Source organism: Sus scrofa, chromosome 15 (assembly GCF_054392235.1).
Source record: "Sus scrofa isolate SSC_HxYL_T2T_F1_AM1 chromosome 15, Sscrofa_HxYL_maternal_Yorkshire_Landrace_v2.0, whole genome shotgun sequence".
Classification (NCBI taxonomy): domain Eukaryota; kingdom Metazoa; phylum Chordata; class Mammalia; order Artiodactyla; family Suidae; genus Sus; species Sus scrofa.
Genome location: NC_139397.1, coordinates 115,135,684 through 115,155,882, shown reverse-complemented (window position 1 = coordinate 115,155,882; position 20,199 = coordinate 115,135,684). Strand labels below are relative to the sequence as shown.

General features: G+C 33.6%; 1 protein-coding gene across 6 annotated transcripts in view; it reads left to right on the top strand.

Annotated features, from left to right (window-relative positions):
* Positions 1-20,199, top strand: part of PGAP1 (post-GPI attachment to proteins inositol deacylase 1) — a 112,757-nt gene that overhangs the window by 41,542 nt on the left and 51,016 nt on the right. For 5 of the 6 annotated variants that reach the window (XR_014830018.1, XR_014830019.1, XM_085000282.1 and 2 more), the window contains exons 11-19: positions 1,275-1,321; positions 1,744-1,795; positions 5,698-5,775; positions 9,407-9,482; positions 12,948-13,021; positions 13,128-13,179; positions 13,913-13,979; positions 14,412-14,520; positions 17,053-17,091. Coding sequence is in view for 3 of the 6 variants with exons in the window: in XM_085000282.1 (XP_084856408.1) it covers positions 1,275-1,321; positions 1,744-1,795; positions 5,698-5,775; positions 9,407-9,482; positions 12,948-13,021; positions 13,128-13,179; positions 13,913-13,979; positions 14,412-14,520; positions 17,053-17,091 (594 nt within the window). In the remaining 3 variants the exon portion in view is untranslated. Of the gene's footprint in view, positions 1-1,274; positions 1,322-1,743; positions 1,796-5,697; positions 5,776-9,406; positions 10,843-12,947; positions 13,022-13,127; positions 13,180-13,597; positions 13,980-14,411; positions 14,521-17,052; positions 17,092-20,199 lie in introns of those variants that run through there. The other variant, XR_014830020.1, reaches the window with a different exon arrangement.

Below are 20,199 nucleotides of genomic sequence, written 5' to 3'. Positions count from 1 at the left end.
CAGTAGCTGGATCATTATTAGATCTTGGAGCATTGCTCTTACTACTTCATTAAAAGTTGTAGTGAAAATCTTGGATTGTACTGCTCTTAAATGACTGGGAGTTCCTGTCATGACACTGCAGAAACAAATCCATCTAGGAACCATGAGGTAGCAGGTTCAGTCCCTGGCCTTGCTAAGTGGATTAAGGATCCGGCATTGCCGTGAGCTGTGGTGTAGGTCGCAGACATAGCTCGGATCTAATGTTGCTGTGGCTGTGGCATAGGCCAGCAGCTGTAGCTCTGATTGGACCCCTAGCCTGGAAACCTCCATATGCCGTGGATGCAGCCCTAAAAAACAAACAAAAAATGACTGGAGCTAAATACATAATATTTTAAAAATACCACAGCCATCTCTGAAGCACTCCCAGGCTGTGCTAATAAAGTAATAACCAGTTTTAGTCCTGAACCTTGGAACCAAGCCAAGCATATTCTCAGTTGCATAGAATTTATTTGCCTAGTAATCAAATGAGAACATAATGATAAAAAAGCTGTGCTTAGATTGTTATTTTTGATTATTTGGCCCTGGATTTTTTTAATGTTTCCATTAAAGTCAAAATCTAGTTGTTCATTCTTCTACTGTTATTCTTCTGTTCTGTTTTTTAAATGTAGGTTATTTTCTTTGTGACTACCTAATTCAAGTGTGGACATTGCTGAACTCTTTTTTATTTTTTATTTTTGGTCTTCATCTTTTTAAGGCTGGACTCATGGCACATGGAGATTCCCAGGCTAGGCGGTCAAATTGGAGCTGTAGCTGCTTGCCTACACCACAGCCACAGCAACACAGGATCGAGCTGCGTCTGGGACCTACCACAGCTCACAGCAATGCCGAATCTTTAACCCACTGAGCGAGGCCAGGGGTCGAACCTGCATCCTCATGGATGCTAGTTACATTTGTTTCCACTGAGCCACAATGGGAACTCAATACTCTTAAAGTGTTAGGTCAGAAATTAGAATTGCTTAGCAGTATGCTGTGAAGAGATAACCCATCAGGTCAGTGTCTCATACTGCTGCTCCATGTTAACTTTCTTACCTGTCTGTGTTGACATTAGACTTCTTTGCTTAGCCTTGACCTGTATGACTTTTGACAATGTCTTGGATACATTTTTAAATAACAAGTTGTTGTTATATGTTTCCATTGTGTCCATTGACCCTATCATATAACAGTGAAATGTTGAAGATGCCCATTAGATATAATTATTTTCTATAATATTTAGTGTGCTTTGTTCTTATTAATAGGATACAAATAGTTGGATTTTTGGCTGCATAAACAGCACTTCTATGTGGTAAGTGTTTTGAACCTTTGTTCATTTTTCTCAACATAATGTATACTCAAATCACACTTTAAGCATAGTTTCATACATTTTTTTTGGTATCTAGATTTTTTTTTAATCTAGAAAAAAATTTTTTCAGACATTCTTAAGCTCATTTTGCTACCGTACTAAATTATAGTATTCATTTTAAAATTAAAGGAAATTAACATACTAGTAATTTTTGCCAACAATGATAGTTGGTTGCAAGGAAAAACAGTTTTTTATTCCCAGAGGAAAAGTGGGTAAAGTGTATTATTGGATTAGACTTCTTAGATTTGACTTCATTAGAACTCTGATAGGTTCATTGATGGTTTCTTTTTTCTCTGACACTTATATGTAATTTATAATACTCTGATATATTTGTCCTTAATTGTATTTTCATATTTATTTCAAAGCCGGCAAGGAGTTGATTTATCATGGAAAGCTGAACTGCTGCCAACAATTAAGGTAAATTATGGTTTTAGAATGTTAACATCCAGGTAATATTGAGCCTATAGGCATTGTACAATATATTCTTTTGTAAATTCATCTAAGTGTTAAATGAACTTGAGATTTACTAATGTACATTTTAGAAATATTTTCTCTAAGTTTTTTTTCTTAGCTTTCAGAAGTTAAAACTATATGTCAGCAATCCTAAATAAAATTAAATCTGTATGTTATAGCATCATCCAATAGATAAATTTTTAAGAATCAGTTAAGGGTTTGTTTGGAATGTTCTGTCTTAAAATAATAAGCTGAATACTCAGAATTCATTTTGGGGAGAGGACCTACGGTGGAGAAGTAAGCATCTCAGAGACACAAAGCATTTTTCAACTTCACTGTTATTTGTAGTTAAGCACTTTAATAACCATCTGCTTTTATTTAGTACTACATGTGATTTATTTAATAATTTAGTGATTTCCTTAAGTAGCACTGGTAGGTCAGCAAGTCTTTGCAAGAGGCTGATTTGCATACTCACAAAATTTATTGTCGAGAAAATAAAACAACTCTTAAGATTTGATGAAAATACCTGTTCTAATGTCCAGATTGTATTTATTATAACTGATAATCTTATGCCACTGTTGAAAGTTTTTAGTCTTCAAGTAAATCTATATTTTAAAAATATATTTCCATAATGAATACTGTGCTCATAGATTTGAATGTGAAGCCCTCTGCTTGGTCCTCCTGATAGTCTCCCAACTCCAGTTAAGTTAGTTTTTTGTGCTCATGAATGTTTCCATTTGCATAGTCAACTTTGTACTATACCAGCTGAGAAGAATGATGACAATGAATAATTGCAAGTCCTGACACTTGACTTTGGAATAGTTGTGGGGTTTTTTTTGTGTGTGTGTGTGTGTGTTTTTTTTTTTTTTTTTCCCTTCTGTCACCTTGGTCAGTCTTACTTTGTGCATATTGATTCATTTGGCTTTGTATATATGAAACATAATTGATTTGACTCATGAACATTTTAACCAGTCCCTCAGTGGTTCTGTCCTAACTGCCTACAGGAGCAAAGCAAACAGAAGTTTACTTACTGATTGTTTGTAAGGTATATTAAATACTTCCTTGCATTTCCAGGTTGGATATCCTATCCAGTCTATAATTTAAGAGTTACAAAGAAATAAATGAAGAAAATCCTGAGAAAATGTTACTTTGCTACTATTTTTTAATTGTTATTTCTTAAATCATAAAATCCTTATATAATTTTTTTAAAGTCTCAAAGGTTAAACAGTGTATTCACCTAGTTCTAAGACCCTGTGTTTGCTCTAAATGTAAGAAACAGGAGTTCCCATTGTGGCACAGTGGAAAGGAATCCGACTAGGAACCATGAGGTTGCAGGTTCGATCCCTGGCCTTGCTCAGTGGGTTAAAGATCTGGCGTTGCCGTGAGCTGTGGTGTAGATCGCAGATGCGGGCTTGGATCCTGCATTGCTGTGGCTGTGGCGTAAGCCAGTGGCTACAGCTCCGATTGGACCCTAACCTGGGAACCCCCATGTACCTCGGGTGCGGCCCTAAATACACAATAAATAAATATAAGAAACAGCTAGATGAGCAATAGAAGAATAAGTTTTTCCAGTTGCTTACTTGCTGTAGTGGATACTGGAAGAAAATGCCAAGCAGCATTAACAAGTTGCTAGAATTTGGGGAGAAAAGTGGAAGAAAGAAGTTAGAAAATAAGGATTAGAATATTCTGTCTTGGAGTTCCATCGTGGCTCAGTGGTTAATGAATCCGACTAGGAACCATGAGGTTGTAGGTTCGATCCCTGGCCTTGCTCAGTGGGTTAAGGATCCGGCGTTGCTGTGAGCTGTGGTGTAGGTTGCAGACACGGCTTGGATCCTGCTTTGCTGTGGCTCTGGTGTAGGCTGGTGGCTACCGCTCTGATTCAACCCCTAGCCTGGGAACCTCCATATGCAGCAGGAGCGGCCCAAGAAATCACAAAAAAAAAAAAAAAAAGAATATTCTGTCTTTTGCATTCTCAGTTGAAGATTATAATTATTAAATGCAAGTAAACTTTTCCATTATAATGACAATTAAAGTTATATATATGTGTGTGTGAGCCATTAATAGAAAACACACAAAATTATTTTGTGATGAGGTTGAAGGGAAAGAAAAGATTAAAGTGAAAAAATTTTGTAGGTTTTATTCATATTTATATCATCTCAATAAAGGTAATGTCGGATGAGAGTCATACCATGTTTGTCATCCTTGCTGGTGGAACTATTAATAAATAGACTCCTCCAGCAAAGCACTTAATAAAGTCAGTTTAGGGACTTCACAGTACCAGTCACATGGAACTTTTCTGTCATGGTACAATGAAGAAGTTTCTAAAAACACACAAACCACAAGCCAAGAATTTGGCACATCCAAATGGACTTATTGCTAAAAACAAACAAAATAGTTAACTTTGAAAAGTTATATGAGAAAAATTATCTAGTCACTACTTTGACTAAATCATACTTTGGCACCAAAGCTTTTGCCATGCAGCAGTAGAACTTGAGGATTTCTGACATCCAGACACTAGTGTTTGATTTTCTGTGTTGCCTCAGCATTAAGATCACTTTACCCTTAAAACACTAAAAAATTTCGAAACTTCATATTAATCTTACCTTCAGTGTAACAATTTTCATGAATATCATATTGCCAGATTCCAACTGACATTATAATTATATGAGAACCTTATAAGGAAATACATTTTGACACTGATATAAGTATTCCAATCCTAAATAGGTTATTGAGAAAAATGATTCTTAAGAATAAATAATAAAAGCTCTCAGAATGGATGGCTACACAGAGTAACTGGTTCTTTCTTATTAATTTATCTTTCATACTGTCTGTCATCTGTCTGGTTGGTTTCAGTTGCCTGAAACTTTTGTTTGTGTGACCCTTTTTAGGCCCTTTGATTTGCATTAGAAAATGTTATGTCTATTGCAGAGTCGTCGAGTAAGTTGAGGTGCAGCCCAGTAAGTTGAGGTATACTCCCAGGTGAATCTGTCATGCTGTTTGAGGGTCACTCAGTGACAGTTCTTTAACTTCAATACCTCTATCCATCTTGCTCACATTGGTGCTTCTGAAGAACAATGGAGAGTAATGAGTGCAGAAATTTCTTAATGCGTACGAATTATTACAACATAAACTACTCCCACCCCCACATCTACTGTCAGGAAAAAAATTGACTTGAAAACTGTTTAATAGCCTGGCTTTTCATTAAATAGACCAGTCCTCCTATCTATTCATTCCTCAAAATGTGGACTCTAAGATATGGTCTTAATTTTGAAAAGAGAATAAATGTTCATTTGGTGAAGTGTATTATTAAACTTGTTGTATTCATGTCATTTACTGAATAAATTCCAGAGGATGATGTTTATACATATCATTAGCCAAGAACTGTTTATTTCTTAGGCTAGATCAGAATCATTTGAGATTTAATTGTAGTTCTTCCATCATATTGAACAACCATTCAGTCATCAACTATTGAATGCTCATATACCACCAAAATAAATGTAGAGATCATAATGAACATTATGCAAAACAAATAGACAAATATTAAAAGACACCAAATCTGGCAGTAATTACATGAAATAATTAAATGTAGGGTTTAAGCGTCATTTGTTTTATGGGAAAGGATACAGTTCAAGGAATATTTTTGGCAGTGCATATTTACATAATTAAAAATTTGACTTTCAGCAGGCTCATTGACCTGAAAATAGAAGCATGGGCATTTTACAAAGTATTGAACATAAAGTTTGAAATTAGTTTTTTCATAACTTATTAAGTAAGAAATGTGTTTATCATTTATCATACTTTTAACATGCTTTAAGCTCTGTATATTCTGAAAAATAAAATCAGCTTTTTTTCCTTTTTTTTTTTAGTCTCTGACATTAAGACTCCAAGACTATCCATCTTTGTCTCATCTTGTTGTTTATGTACCATCTATTCATGGAAGTAAGGTAACAAACAAATTAAGGTTGTTATCAGAATGTTTTGGGTGATACTTATGCTAAGTATTTAAGTTATTTTTTTATGAATTCCTCAGCTTAGGGCTTATCTACAACAGTGGCCAGTTTGGTGATCCACCTAAAACTGTTTAAATCATTAGGATCAACTACTCTGACTTGAACTAAGCAGAATAAATCTAGGGTCTCTTTGTTTCAAGTGGGAATTAGTTCCACTTCATCAATCTTTCAGAAACTGTGAGTCTTTTATGTGCAAAACTCTATGCTAGGGATTATATGAGGCACACAGATGAGGAAGACATGAACCCTATTCTTAAAAAGCTCCATACTGTTGGGTAGTGGGAGAGAAGTAGAGTTGGTAGCCAGAGGAAAAGTGAGAATAAAAGAGATACCCAAAAAATGCATAATACAGATCAGAATATAGCAAGTAATGAAGTGTTAAAGGTGAAGGTATCTCTAATTGATGAAATCAAGAAAGGCTTTGTTATGAGGTTATATTTTAAATTGCCTTAAAGGATAGTTATGGTTTTTATAGATAGAATGAACATTCTAGACCTGGACTGTCCAAAATGGAAGCCACTAACTATTTAAATGTGTAGCTATTTAAATTTAAATTAATTAAAATTAGATAAAAGTAAAAATTTAGTTACTTAGTTGTATTAGCCACATATCAAATGCTAGTAACATTGCAGAAAGTTATAATGAACCTTATAACTGTTGGGACAAAGAAATCGATTCAAACATGGAAAGTGTGGAGTATGTTAGAAAATGAGTAAGTAAATAGTTACTTTAAGAAGCATGGGTACCATGGGTAGAATAGCAGTGGAAAAAAAAGTTTGGAAAAATAGTCATGGCCGTATTGTAGAGGGCCTTGATTGGAAGAGTCAGGATTTTATAGAATTCAGGAGAAGTAGGGAGCTGAAAGATTTTTCGTCATAGTATAAATGGGACCAGACCTCTTTATTTTGGAAAGTGAATCAATTTATGGTATAGGATGGATTAGAATACCTCTTAAGGGGTTATGAAAGTTTGTAGGAGTAGGAATAAAAGTGTGATGATTTTTGAGAGTTATAGGCAGGGAAAGAAGATGATGGAGGTGAAAAGACCCTTTATCCCCCTTTCCACATCACCCAGTAAACTTATCGTTCAAGATCTAGCCCAAGTGTCCCCTATTTTCCTTTTCCAAATGACTCCATTAATCTCTTACTTATTCTCATGATACTTTGTTTATAACTTCTTTGAGGAATTTTTTACACTGAATTATAACTTACTTGTTTATGTCTTTATTGCTATCAACATAGTATCAATTCATTGAGAGCAAGGACTGGATAGATCTTACTCTACTTTGCATCCTTAGCTTTTAGCAAACACTGCCTGAATCCTCAAAAAAGTGTTTCTTGAATGAGATTTGAGATTTGGGGCCAAAATCATTAGGAAGATTTAAAGGAGAGGGGGATGTAGTTGGTAGTCTTCTCAAAGACTGAGTCTCACAAGTACCTTATAATGGATTCATTGTTTTGTTTTGCTTAGCTCAAGTGAGAGGTAATTCAACATCTTCAATACTAAAAGCTCTCTTTAAGGGTTTTTCTTTCAGGTAAGTTGGTTTTGAATGAATTTAACATCTTTCCCAAACTTGGAAAGGCCTTCTCTGGTTATTCCAAGAAATTAATGAACCTTTTGCAAATAGCCAATCTTAGCAGCCTAATAAATACTTAATATGTCTTAACACTGTGGAAAGTAACACTGCTGACTTTAATGTTGCACACCCAGTCTAACAGGGATGGTAATTTAGGCCTTTCATAATTTCTACATATCTGTTATAATCCATCATCAGAAAGAGACATGTATTTAAATAGGCAGCTTAAAATTTTTTTGAGGGAGTTCCTACTGTGGTGCAGTGCATTAAGAATCTGACTGTAGCAGATTACTGCCAGTTGCTGAGGAGACACGGATTGGATCTCTGGCTTGGCATAGTCGGCTAAAGGATCTAGCATTGCTGCAGTTTGCAGCATAGGTCAGAGCTATGGCTTGGATTTGATCCCTGACCCAGGAGCTTTCATATACCACAGGTGCGGCCTGAAAATAAAATTAAAAAATAAAATTTTTTTGAGACAAGTGATAATATATTTCAAATAAAAATATGTAATTATCTGCACTTTTGATGACAGAAAACAGATAATTAAGTCATTAGAAATTTACTTACATTGACTATTTTTGGACAGACCCTTGAATTCTTTCTTGGGTAAGGGTTTTATTCTATTAAGGAATAGTCAAGTTTTTGAAGATATAATAAAATTATATTATTTTAAATAATTGCTTAGAGTGATTTAAAACTGCTTCCCTGACTCAAGCAATGTCTTATGCAAAAATACTTTGTAAAAACATAATGAATAATCTCGTAACAGCTATTTTCTCTTTTTTTTTAGTCTTTTCAAGGGCCGCATCTGTGGCATATGGAAGTTCCCAAGCTAGGATTCAAATTGAAGCTGCAGCTGCTGGCCTGCGCCACAGCCACAGCAGCTTGGGATCCGAGCTGCTTCTGCAACCTACACCACAGCTCATGGCAACAAAGGATCCTTTAACCTGAGCAAAGCCAAGGATCAAACCTGCATCCTCATGGATACTAGTCAGATTCGTTTCCACTAAGCCACAATGAGAACTCCACCTCATTTGTTTTTCACTTTCAAAAACAATCAAAATTTCACCCAAGAGTCAAACAAAATAACACAGCTTTAAACACAATTCTGGGTGTAGTTACTGGAAAAGCCTAGGGTAGAACCCACTAACTTTCTGCCTTTTGAAAAAAGCAGACTACTTGCTAGTTACAGTTAGGCATCAAATTAATTTCTTCCTCAGCTCCTGTAGATGAAAGTAATTTGGTTGGTTGTGGAGATGATTTTAATGAAACCATTCTTATGGCAGACAGCTGAGAGCAAAGTTCCTTATGCTGCTTATGTTATTTGACAAGGAAAGTCTTTACAGAAATTGTAATGAAGCGGATGTCACATTATAAGTTTACTGTTTTTGAAATAACATTTTTTCTTTATATATAACGAACCATTTTCATTCACATAATCATTGTTTAGCTTGAAATAATCCTAATATGAACATTAGTCATCTGTTGATGAATGGCAGTATGTCTCCAAAAACCTTTTGTAGTCTACTTAGACTGCAGATAGGTAATAAATAGGGCATTTAAAAAAAAAAAAGATGTAATAAAGTCACATTTCACTTTAACGATGAAAGTATTCAGAGATGTATTATCTAAATTCCGAATTGATCCCGAGTTGACCTTGGCTCTTAATGCTTTGACCCATCCTTGATGGGTTCCTCTTCAAACACCTAAAACTACTCAAGAAAATTTTTCTATGTATTTGTTGTTTTAGAGATGAATCCTCTAATAATTTATCTATTAAGCTTGTTATTCATATTTTTTTAGCTTAGCATCTCTCCTTGATAAATTCATGCCGCCTAAGTACAGCCAGAGTTAGTGTGATAGATAATAGATAATACTTTCTCCAAAACTGAAGCTTATAAATTTTTATTTTCTACTCAAATATCAAGTGAAGATCTTTTATTATAAATTTAATTCCCTTTTTTCCTAATAAATTGTTATTTCTTACAGTTTGTTGTAGATTGTGAATTCTTTAAAAAAGAAACGAGATCCATACAGCTACCTGTAACTCATCTTTTTTCCTTTGGTAAGTCTTTGATTTTGGAAGCCTTAAGAGTTGCTTTTATTTTTAAAAGGGTGCTGATTTTATTTTGCCAGTTAGTTGCAATAAAGCAGAGCTTTGTAAAGTTAAGTATTTTTTATATACTTCAAGTGTAGTTCTTAGAATAACCATATGATATGGCTCAGTGGTTTGATTCTTATTTAAATCTGGGCCAACAGTCATCTTCTGAGAAGAGAACTTTTAAAAGAAACTTATCCTTAATCATATACATTTGCAGGTAGTTGTGTGTTTGTGTATACATATTTTCATTTGAACTTAAACAACATTTTGGCCCTTTTTATGAAATGTTTATTATAAGATATAAATTGCTATCTACTCTATGAAGGTTTCAAGACTTCTCTAAATCCCTTTCCCAGTTTTTTTTTTATTATGGTAGAATACATATAACTAAATATTCCTTTAATTTTATTCTGAAATAATTTTAGACTTGGTGGAAAAATTATAGAAAGAATGTAGAATCCCTGTATATCTCTCATTCACCTTAACATAAACAACATAATTATGGGAATTAAGAATTAAGCATTAGTGCAATACTGTTCACTAAACTACGGGCTTTATTTGGTTTTCATGGGTTTTTCTGTCAGTTTCTTCTCCAGGTTCCCATGTTGCATTTAGTTGTCATACCTCCTTTTCTCCTCTGATCTTTGATAGTTCCTCAGTCTTTCCTTGTCTTGTATAACACTGATATCTTTGAAAAGTGTGGTCAGTTATTTTGTAGAATATTCCTCTACTTGGCTTTGTCTAATGTTCTCTTATGATTAGACTGATGCTATACATTTGGGGCAAGAATATTGCAGAAGTGATGTGTACTTATTGTATCATGTCCAAGGATATATAATATCACTGTGTCTAATTACAAGTGATGTTAACCCTATCACTTGGTTAAGGTGGTGTCTGCCAGGCTTCTCCACAGTAAAGTTACTGCTTGCCTTTTTATGATTAATATCTTGAGGGAGATACTTTAAGAAAGTGTAAGTGTCCTGTTTTTCTTCAAAATTACACATTAATTTTAGCATCCATTGGTTTATCTAGTCTGAAACAGTTATTACTGGCATTCTATATTTATTGAAATTCTTCCTAAAAGAACGTTATACCTTCTCCCCCATATATTCATTTATTCAATTTTATTTATATTAGTATGGATTTAGGCATATTTATTTTATTTTTGGGTTATAATCCATTACTAATGTTACATTTTTTCCTTAAGTTTCTCCAGCTCTCGATATTGGAAGTTCTTTTTAGGTTGGCTCCTTTGCCCTTTTGGCATGCCCCATCCTTTCAGTATACATATATATTTTTTTGTCTTTTTAGGGCTGAACCCCTGGTATATATATGGAGGTTCCCAGGCTAGGGGTCAAATTGGAACTGTAGCCGCTGGCCTATACCACAGCCATAGCAACACTGGATCTGAGCCACATCTGCAACCTACACCATGGCTCACGGCAACTCCAGATCCTTAACCCACTGAGTAAGGCCAGGAATCAAACCTGCGTCCTCATGGATACTCATCAGGTTCGTTTCTGCTGAGCCACAATGAGAACTCCCTCATTATATTTTTTTAATATTCCATTCATGAAAAGAATCTATATTACTTGACAGAGAAAACTTTCTTAAGGTTTTTAATCTATCCCTTTCTTTTTTGGTTTTGACAAAAGAATATACAGAATAATACATAATTGACAACTCTGAATCACCTCATTAAAGACACCAAGGTTATAAAATAAGAGCTCTGCCCTCCCTGGCTCAAATTTTAAAAGTTGTAACTCGGGTTACACGCACCATATTCCATTCCATCTTGAGAGAGGTAAAGATTGGGGCTTAATTTTTCAACCACAAGAGAGCCTGCTGGGCATTTCTCCTTATTTTAATTTATGCTCAGCCGAACTGATTAATACTGTATAATGATAGTAAACTGATCTCCTAAACATAATTGATGAAGGTGCTTCTGGAATATGTTAAGCAATTTTAAAATTAACCTATTAAAAGAGAAATGAATCTTGACTTCTCGTGAATTGTCGTTGTAGCTTAAAAATACTGTGCCAGTATTATAACTGACCTCCTCTAACACTTTTGATATCTTAGATTTAATAATAAATTAATCCTATAAAATTGGATTGTGATGATCATTGTACAACTATAAATGTAATAAATTCATTGAGTAATAAAAAAGGAAAAAAATGAATTAAATATTTAATGTGCTTGAAGAGGAGTTGGCAAAATAAAATATTAAATATGATAAGTATGTAAAAAAAAAACTTTAGCTGTCTTAAAAGTGAAAACATTCAGGGAAATTTATGCTTTGATCATTGGTGAATGTCTCACATTTTAAGTTATAACACAATCAAATACTTGTGGCTTATTTGTTGATACGTCTAAACTTATGGAAACTGTTAAGCAGTCTCTCAAATGGGCCTGTCAGCATTTTAATAATGAAGATGTTCTTTCTAAAATCTTCAGGATGTGAGTCAGGCTGAAAAAAAATGTTTTTAATTAAGTATAATGTTCAGCTTCTCATTTCCCTTTTGCCATTGTGGAAAGCAAAATTGTAAATTATTTGCTTCCTGTTGGAATATTTTCAACAACCAAGAATTAGACCATCTTTCTTGAGAAAGAGGGTAGCTCAGTGAATGGTATTTTAAATTTGATTAAGTAAAATGTGAAGTCTACTTTATATTTACTCCTTATTCTCCCACTGTTCATTTTGAGTTGTCTTAAATTCAGTGCTCTATTTTAAAATATTGCTCACAAAAGGTACTCATTAAGATGGTTTGTACATGAATGTCTAAGTTAGCATTGTGTTTTAGAAAGTGATTTATTAATCACAGATTGATGAAACAACTTACATTTAGCATTTTTACATGTAGATAAAATTTCCTGTCTTTTTTCTTAGATCCAGTTATTGATCATATAAAATAGGCAACATTTTGAAAGAACTGGTTATGCGTTTGAAGTAGTGCTAAATGTGCTTGATAGAATCTTTCATCACATAGTACTTATTTTTTAGTTAATAGAAGTTCAGTGATAACACTTGATCAATATTTCAAGACTTTTTTGTCAGGTGCTTTATCCTGTGTTTTCTTTTCAAAGAAGCATCTGAACAGTTGCATTTGTGTATTTAAGCAATTAGTACTTTTGTACTTTGTAAAAAATTTCTTGGTTCTACAGCAGGAACTCCCATATCATCTTGACCATAACCAAGAGATAGTTAAGGATATGGCCGTGTCTCTGTGGTGGCTCAGGTCACTACTAAGGTGCAGGTGTACTCCCTGGCCTGGCAAAGTGGGCATTGCCACAGCTGTGGCTTAGGTCACAGCTGTGGCTCAGATTCTATCCCTGGCCCAGAACTTCCATATAATGCAGGTACAGCTAAAAAAGAAAGAAAAAAATTTTTCTGGTATTCTAAGTAATATAGTACTTTTAATTTTACAGGATTGTCTTCAAGGAAAGTGATATTAAATACAAGCGGCCTATTCTATAATATAGAGCTTCTGAACTTTGGACAGGTAATTAATTATCTTCATAATAACAAGGATTTGGGTTTATTCTTCTGTTTAGTTAAACTTGTTTTTTGTTTTTGTTTTTTCATTTTTGTGATCAAACTCTTATTAGATATACCAGGCTTTTAAAATCAGCGTGGTGAGCAAGTGCTCAGCAGTCAAAGGTAAGTTGGATTTTCTGAAAAAATAGTATTGTCATTTGAAGAATCATTAGATCCTCACTTGAATTCTTTGTAATACTTATTTTTCTGTATATCTTATTAAATTAAAATTAAATATATGATAATAGAAAAGCTGTTTGTATTTCCAGTGGATTTCACATAGACCCTTTCTTAACAGTAAACATTGTCATCTGTTTCAGTCTAAATATCCACAAATTAAAAAATACTGAAATTCCTATAGTGGTTCAGGGGGTTAAGGACCCAACGTAGTCACCATAAGGATGTGGGTTCCATCCTTGGCCTCGCTCAGTGGGTTAAGGATCTGATATTGCCACAAGCTGCAGTGTAGGTCACAGGTACAGCTAGGATCCAGCGTTGCTGTGGCTGTGGTGTAGGCCTGAAGCTCCAATTTGGCCCCTAGCCTAGGAAGTTCCATATGCTGCAGGTGTAGCCATAAAAAGAAAAAAAAAAATTACTGCATGTCTTATTGTAGTAGTAATTTAAATTTAGTTGTTTAATGTTTTCCAATTTCATAGTACTTCTATATGCTGTAATATCTTTTGTAAGTCTAATTAAACATTATTAAATAATTGTCCATAATTTCCTATTTCGTGATGCAATTCTTAATAGTTATTTTTTAATGAAATGGGTAATTGCGTAAGTAGTTGTTATAGTAACTTCTATAACATTTAGTAGCATAAGATTAGTAATACATATTTCATTTATTTTTTCATAGAAGAAATTACTAGTATCTATAAACTTCATATTCCCTGGTCTTATGAAGATTCACTAACCATTGCACAGTAAGTATATGAAATAATTTACCTTAAACTTTTGTGTTTTTGTATAATACATGTTCTACTTAGTTTATTTATTTAAATCATAGTAAAATTTTAGTGAAACTATTATAGTACCTCTTAGGAAAATGTAGGTATCCTTTATGTAGCATTGTGCTCATAATATAGTATTTTAAGATTAAAATATACTATTCTTATTTAAATGATCTAGAATTTAAACCTTACTTGCTTCAAACATGAACCACTTTCCACCCTCTCCCCCAATTCCTATGTCCTGGAAGCAGTATTCAAGTAATAGTGATACAACTGGAAAGGTGTTGATCCATAATAACACATGTGGCATCTAGCTTTCTATTTCATTGTGTGTTGCTGAGGATTGACTTAGCCATGGTTATTTCATAGCATTTTGTATTTGAAAATTGATATATACCTTTTCAGGGTTCCATCTACCACAGAAATTCCTGTGAAACTCCATATTGCTCAGCCAGAAAATGACAGCCATGTAGCATTGTTAAAAATGTACACATCATCAGACTGTCAATATGAGGTAAGTTGTATGTTTGTTTAATTTTTAAGATTTAGTTATAGACAGATGATTGGATTCGGAAGATGTGGTATATATACACAGTGGAATACTTACTCAGCCATAAAAAAGAATGACATAATTCCATTTGCAACAACATGGATGGAACTAGAAATAGAGACTCTCATACTGAGTGAAATGAGCCAGAAAGACAAAGACAAATACCATATGATATCACTTATAACTGGAATCTAATATCCAGCACAAATGAACATCTCCTCAGAAAAGAAAATCATGGACTTGAAGAATAGACTTGTGGCTGCCTGATGGGTGAGGGAGGGAGTGGGAGGGATCAGGAGCTTGGGCTTATCAGATACAACTTAGAATAGATTTACAAGGAGATCCTGTTGAGTAGCATTGAGAACTATGTCTAGATACTCATATTGCAACAGAACTAAGGGTTGGGAAAAAAAAATGTATACATGTAGGAGTAACTTGATCCCCATGCTGTACAGTGGGGAAAAAATAAATAAATAAAAATTAAAAAAAAAAAAGAAGCTAAGAATTATGGGGACTGAAATGGAAGTTGAGAATTTCTGAAATATTTAAATAATTTTAATTTAAAATTTTTATGTTTAGTGATGAAAATGTGTATTTTGCCTTTTTATTTTAGTAGTCAATTTTTAATATTTTAGAATAAAAATAAAATTTTAGAAGACATTAAAAAAAAAACTGACTTCCCTAAGTCAAACAGGAAAAATTAAGCTTTGAAAAAATTAATAGCAAAAAAAAAAACAACAACAAAAAAAGATTTAGTTATAGAGTAAACTGGAAATATGTTTTTATTTTTGCCTTGGATATATGGCAGCATGAAAGCCAATTCATGTAAGAAACAGATTTTTATGATACTTTAGATATTCTCCATTTTGCCTGTTAGCACCACTTCAGTATTTCCTTAGCTGGACCTTTGAAAGTATACATCTTAATAAGTAATATAAAATAAAATAAAAATTGAGATTGTAGATTAACAGTCTAAATTTGGAAGCTCAAAATCCAGAGTCCTCCATAAATTGAAAAACATCATGAAATCAGCAGATGTGGCTTTGTTGCAGTAATTGAAATGATGTATATGGTTTTCCAGCACTACCAGATAAGCTTAAGGTTATTCTTTTCACCCTTTTTCATTTTTTACCCTTCTTGTTCATTAAGTTCTATTGGTCATTAAAATGTGTAGTGTAATGCCTGTTGTATTTGTTTTACAATCACAGTAGATCTCTTTACACTAAGAGAAGAGAAATAGACCTGAGAGTAGCATTTAATTTCTGTGTGGATTCATGAACTAAAAGAGACCCTCTCTGTATCAAGACATGCCAGCTTTTAAGGAGTCCGGATTTAAGTGGTTGAAATACGTACATTTCAGTGGTGGCTTTGGTTTTTGTGAAATATCTTATTCCTACTCAGTTTCTTTAAACCAATCTTAAATATTTGAATTCTTTATTAGAACTAACTTTCTTAGGGTAAACTAGAATTAGTAGGTCAAAAAAATAGAGTGTGTCCTACAGTCAAGTTTCAGTTTGACCTGTATTATCGGTTATCTTAGATTTGATGGAATTTATTAATGCTTAGATATCTTGTTTTCTGTTTTTAATGTTGAAAGATTTTTCAAGGCTATATGGTTTTCAGCTTATACTTTCTTATTTTTATTGCTATAGAGATAGTAAGAATTCCATTCATCATTTGGCTCTAAACATTGCGTGTTCTCAGAATATCCACGTTTTCACAAATACTTTATATTCTCCCAAAAAAAGTCCATATTTTGGCATTCCCTGTAGCTCAGGATTGATCGTGGCCTAGGAATTTATGCATGCTGCAAGTGCAGCCAAAAAAAAAAAAAGTCCACGTTTTGATAAAATGTAGTCATTTTACAAGTTTTCTTTGAAAGATATATTTTCTTCTCCCAAATTTCTTAATATCAGAAGAGGTATGTATTTGCTAAATATAATTAATGATGAATTTTTTTTAAATACTGTCTTGGCTCAGATTTTACTAAATGTACTCTCTTTGTTCCTTGTATTATATCATGTGAAATGTGTTTTTATGAAATTTACTCTGAAGTAGTTTAGCTCAACTATATTTAGTACCATACAGTGGTAGGTTTGAGATTTTAAAGTAGTGATAATACAGGAAGTTGATTAAGTTGTGCTTAATTTTTCAGCAAACATATGCATAGTTTCTGGACTGAGTAATTCATTAAATTTCTTTAGCCTGTATGATCTGGTAATAAGATATTCTAGATAGTAAAGGATTACCACATGTGTCATATATTCATCCAGTTGTCCAAGAATTAGATTGTAGGAAAATATACTGAACAGTAAAACTCCACTTTTTACAAATTAAACGCTGATGATTTAGAAAATTATTTTAAAATCTTAGTACCTTTAAGTTCATCTAAAAAAATTAATGATTATGTTTACAGATAATGCAGAGTGCTCAGTTAATAAAATGTGAACCAGAGTTTCAGGAAAATAACCTTTTTTAATGATTGTTTTAAACTAGGTGACAGTTAAGACTTCCTTTTCACAAATACTTGGACAGGTAAGAGAGGCTTCTTGTTAATTACTTATTGACTTGTGAGTAGGTACTGTAAAGCATGGGTTGCAAACTTTTTCTGTAAAGGGCCAGATGATAAATAGTTCAGTACATATAGTCTCTTGCTGCTACAGCCATGACTACAGCTACTTCTTTCTTCATCTTTCTCTTTTTTTCTTCCTTTTCTCACTTTAATAAAATCTGAAAACTGTTCTTGGCACACTGACCTTAGTTGGCCACCTCTGGCTTTTAAGGTACTGCTTTCATGTTTGATACTTCCTAAAAATGAGAGCTGATTCCTGATTTTCAAGGAAATTAGTATTTTTAGCTAAATGGATGTCATACTAAGATTTTATTCATGCTCATACTATGCTGTAATTCATAGTCAAATCAAATAGGCAAGCTCAGTCACATAAATGAACATTTTCAAAGAACTTTTTATGTCGTGCATGTTCAGTTTGCGAAAGGTTAGAAATATACATGTTGTATAAGCTTAAATTCATTTAAGGAGTATCTTTCTATGATTTGTAGGCAAATAGTGTTAACAAAAATAATTTATCATGTTATAGAAGTACTGTGTTATATTATTATTCACCATCATTATAATTTGCAGAATTGTGCATTCTGGACATAAATAGATAATATTGAATAGTCAGAAATTACAGTTTCAAAATACCTAAAAATTTTATTGTGTCTTTTATCACTTTCACTTTATTTTTTTGGTCTGTTATGTTTTGCATTCTAGGCATAGCAGAGATTTTAAGTCATTTAATTCTACCATAATGATAAAACTCACAAATTATAAAATATATAAATCAACAACTCCTTTATGTGTATTATCTCATTTGATCTTCATGGCAACCTGGTGAGAACTAGATTGTGATTATTATTAAATTTGTGAACATCAGACAATTCTAAGTTAATGTGTAAAAAGTTCATGCTGCATTAGAAAAAATTAAATGTTAGTATAAGTTGGAAAATAGCATCATGGATCATTTTAATAACTACTCTAAAATGTTAAGGGACCAATTTTTTTTTAAATTATCCTGTGGAATAAAAGGGAAAATTTCACATTATTGTATTTTTAATATGTCCAAAAAGCATGTTACTTTACATGGCATTATGGCTGAGGATCTATCATTCTCCTGTCAGTTTCATCCCTGGGGCTCATAATTCAGAATAGTGACAAGAAAAGTCAAGTTAGCTTGATACTTTTATATAGTCAGGTATAATTATATGTACAACCAAAAAAAAAAGACTAATCTTATTTAGATATGGAATTTTTTTTTTTAAGTGAGAATTTATAGTGTCAGAGGTAGGTACTTTTTTAAATGTTAAAGAACTTGTGGCAATTGAGATAAGCCAATAATGGAAAGCTGGAAGGTAGTTTTCCTTCATGTTTGTTTAAAAATTTGGCTTGACAGTGGTAGGAGAATGAATTCAGTTTGGTATATCGTTTTTGTCTTTTAAAAATTGTATGTATTTTCAGTGTTGTTGATTCAAAGAAGACTGGGAAGAGGAATAAAGAGAAACCCCTTGGGAAAATTTTTAGCCTTTGATTAGATAATTTTTCATAAAATTAATATTTTCTTCAGAAAATGGAATATACATTCATTTCTTTACTCTTAGGAAAGAGAGGACAGAAAATAAACTGAAAGTTACTTTCTCAGGACAATTAAACTCTAATAAATCATTTCCATATAAGAATGTATTCCAAAGTTACACAATCTTTAGATTTTAAGAGAAACTAGAAGTTTGAATTTTTAGGTGGATTTTTTTTTTTTTTTAGGGCTGCACCCATGGCATATGGAAGTTCCCAGGCTATGAGTCAAATCAGAGCCACAGCTGCCAGCCCGTACCACAGCCACAGCAATTCCAGATCCGAGCTATGTCTGCGACCTGCACCAGAGCTCACGGCAACACCAGATCCCCAACCCACTGAGTGAGGCCAGAGATTGAACTCACATCCTCATGGATACTAGTTGGGTTTCTTACCATTGCGCCACCATGAGAACTCCTTAGATAAATATTTTAGTATTTCAATGTTGACATCTAATTCAGAATGTAAAGAGATACTGTGCCAAATACTAAAACCAAATGATGCATATCTATGATTGGAATATGGAGGCCAGTTTATGATTGTTGATCGTTGTGCAGATTGCCCAGTATAGTACTTTATACTTATCATGATGACACTTTGTATTTAAAAAAGAAATTTATGTTTAGGATACTCTGTGTGTAGGACCTTTTACAAGATTTCTAAAGACAGTGAAGGGCATTAAAGGTTATCAGTAACTGAACATTTTCTGATCACCTACTTGTGCCAGTTACTTTTCAAATGCTTTACACAAATGAGCACATTTAAGCCTCAGACTCCCTGTGAGATAAATGTTATTTGTTGCCATTTTACTAATAAGGGCCTAGAGAGAGGGAGGGGTAAAATAACTTGTCTGAGGACATAGAGCTAGTAGGAGGCAAAGCTATAGTCCGACCTCAAGAATCTGACTCTGAGCCTTGTGTGCCACTTAACTTCCTTCCAATGTCCATAATAGGCATGCTGCTTCCTAGAATGTCATTAGCATGCAGAGAGTATCATTTAATAGTAGGTAGAAAAATGACCTTTTCCCTTTCACTCAGCTATCCTCTTCCTCCACTCAAAGTTACAAGCTATAAATCATGAGTATGAGCTTTACGTTTTTTAATTCTTTTTTTTTTTTTTTTTTTTTTTTTTTTTGGCCTGCCAACAGCACATGGAGCTCCCAGGCCAGGGATCAGATCCGAGACACAGCTGCAGCAACACTGGATCCCCAATCCAATGTGCAGCGCATCCCAGTGCTCCCAAGACACTGCCAATCCTGTTGCACCACAGTGGGAGTGCCAAGTTTTTTTTAATTCTTTCTCATCAGTTTCAACCTAGAAATCCATAAAGAAGCTTCAAGGAGACCTTGAACTCAATGAGATTTTTAAAGATTTTTTTTTTTTTTTAATTTTATTTTTTTGGTCTTTTTTTTTGCCATTTCTTGGGCTGCTCCCGCGGCATATGGAGGTTCCCAGGCTAGGGGTCTAATTGGAGCTGTAGCCACTGACCTACACCAGAGCCATAGCAACGTGGGA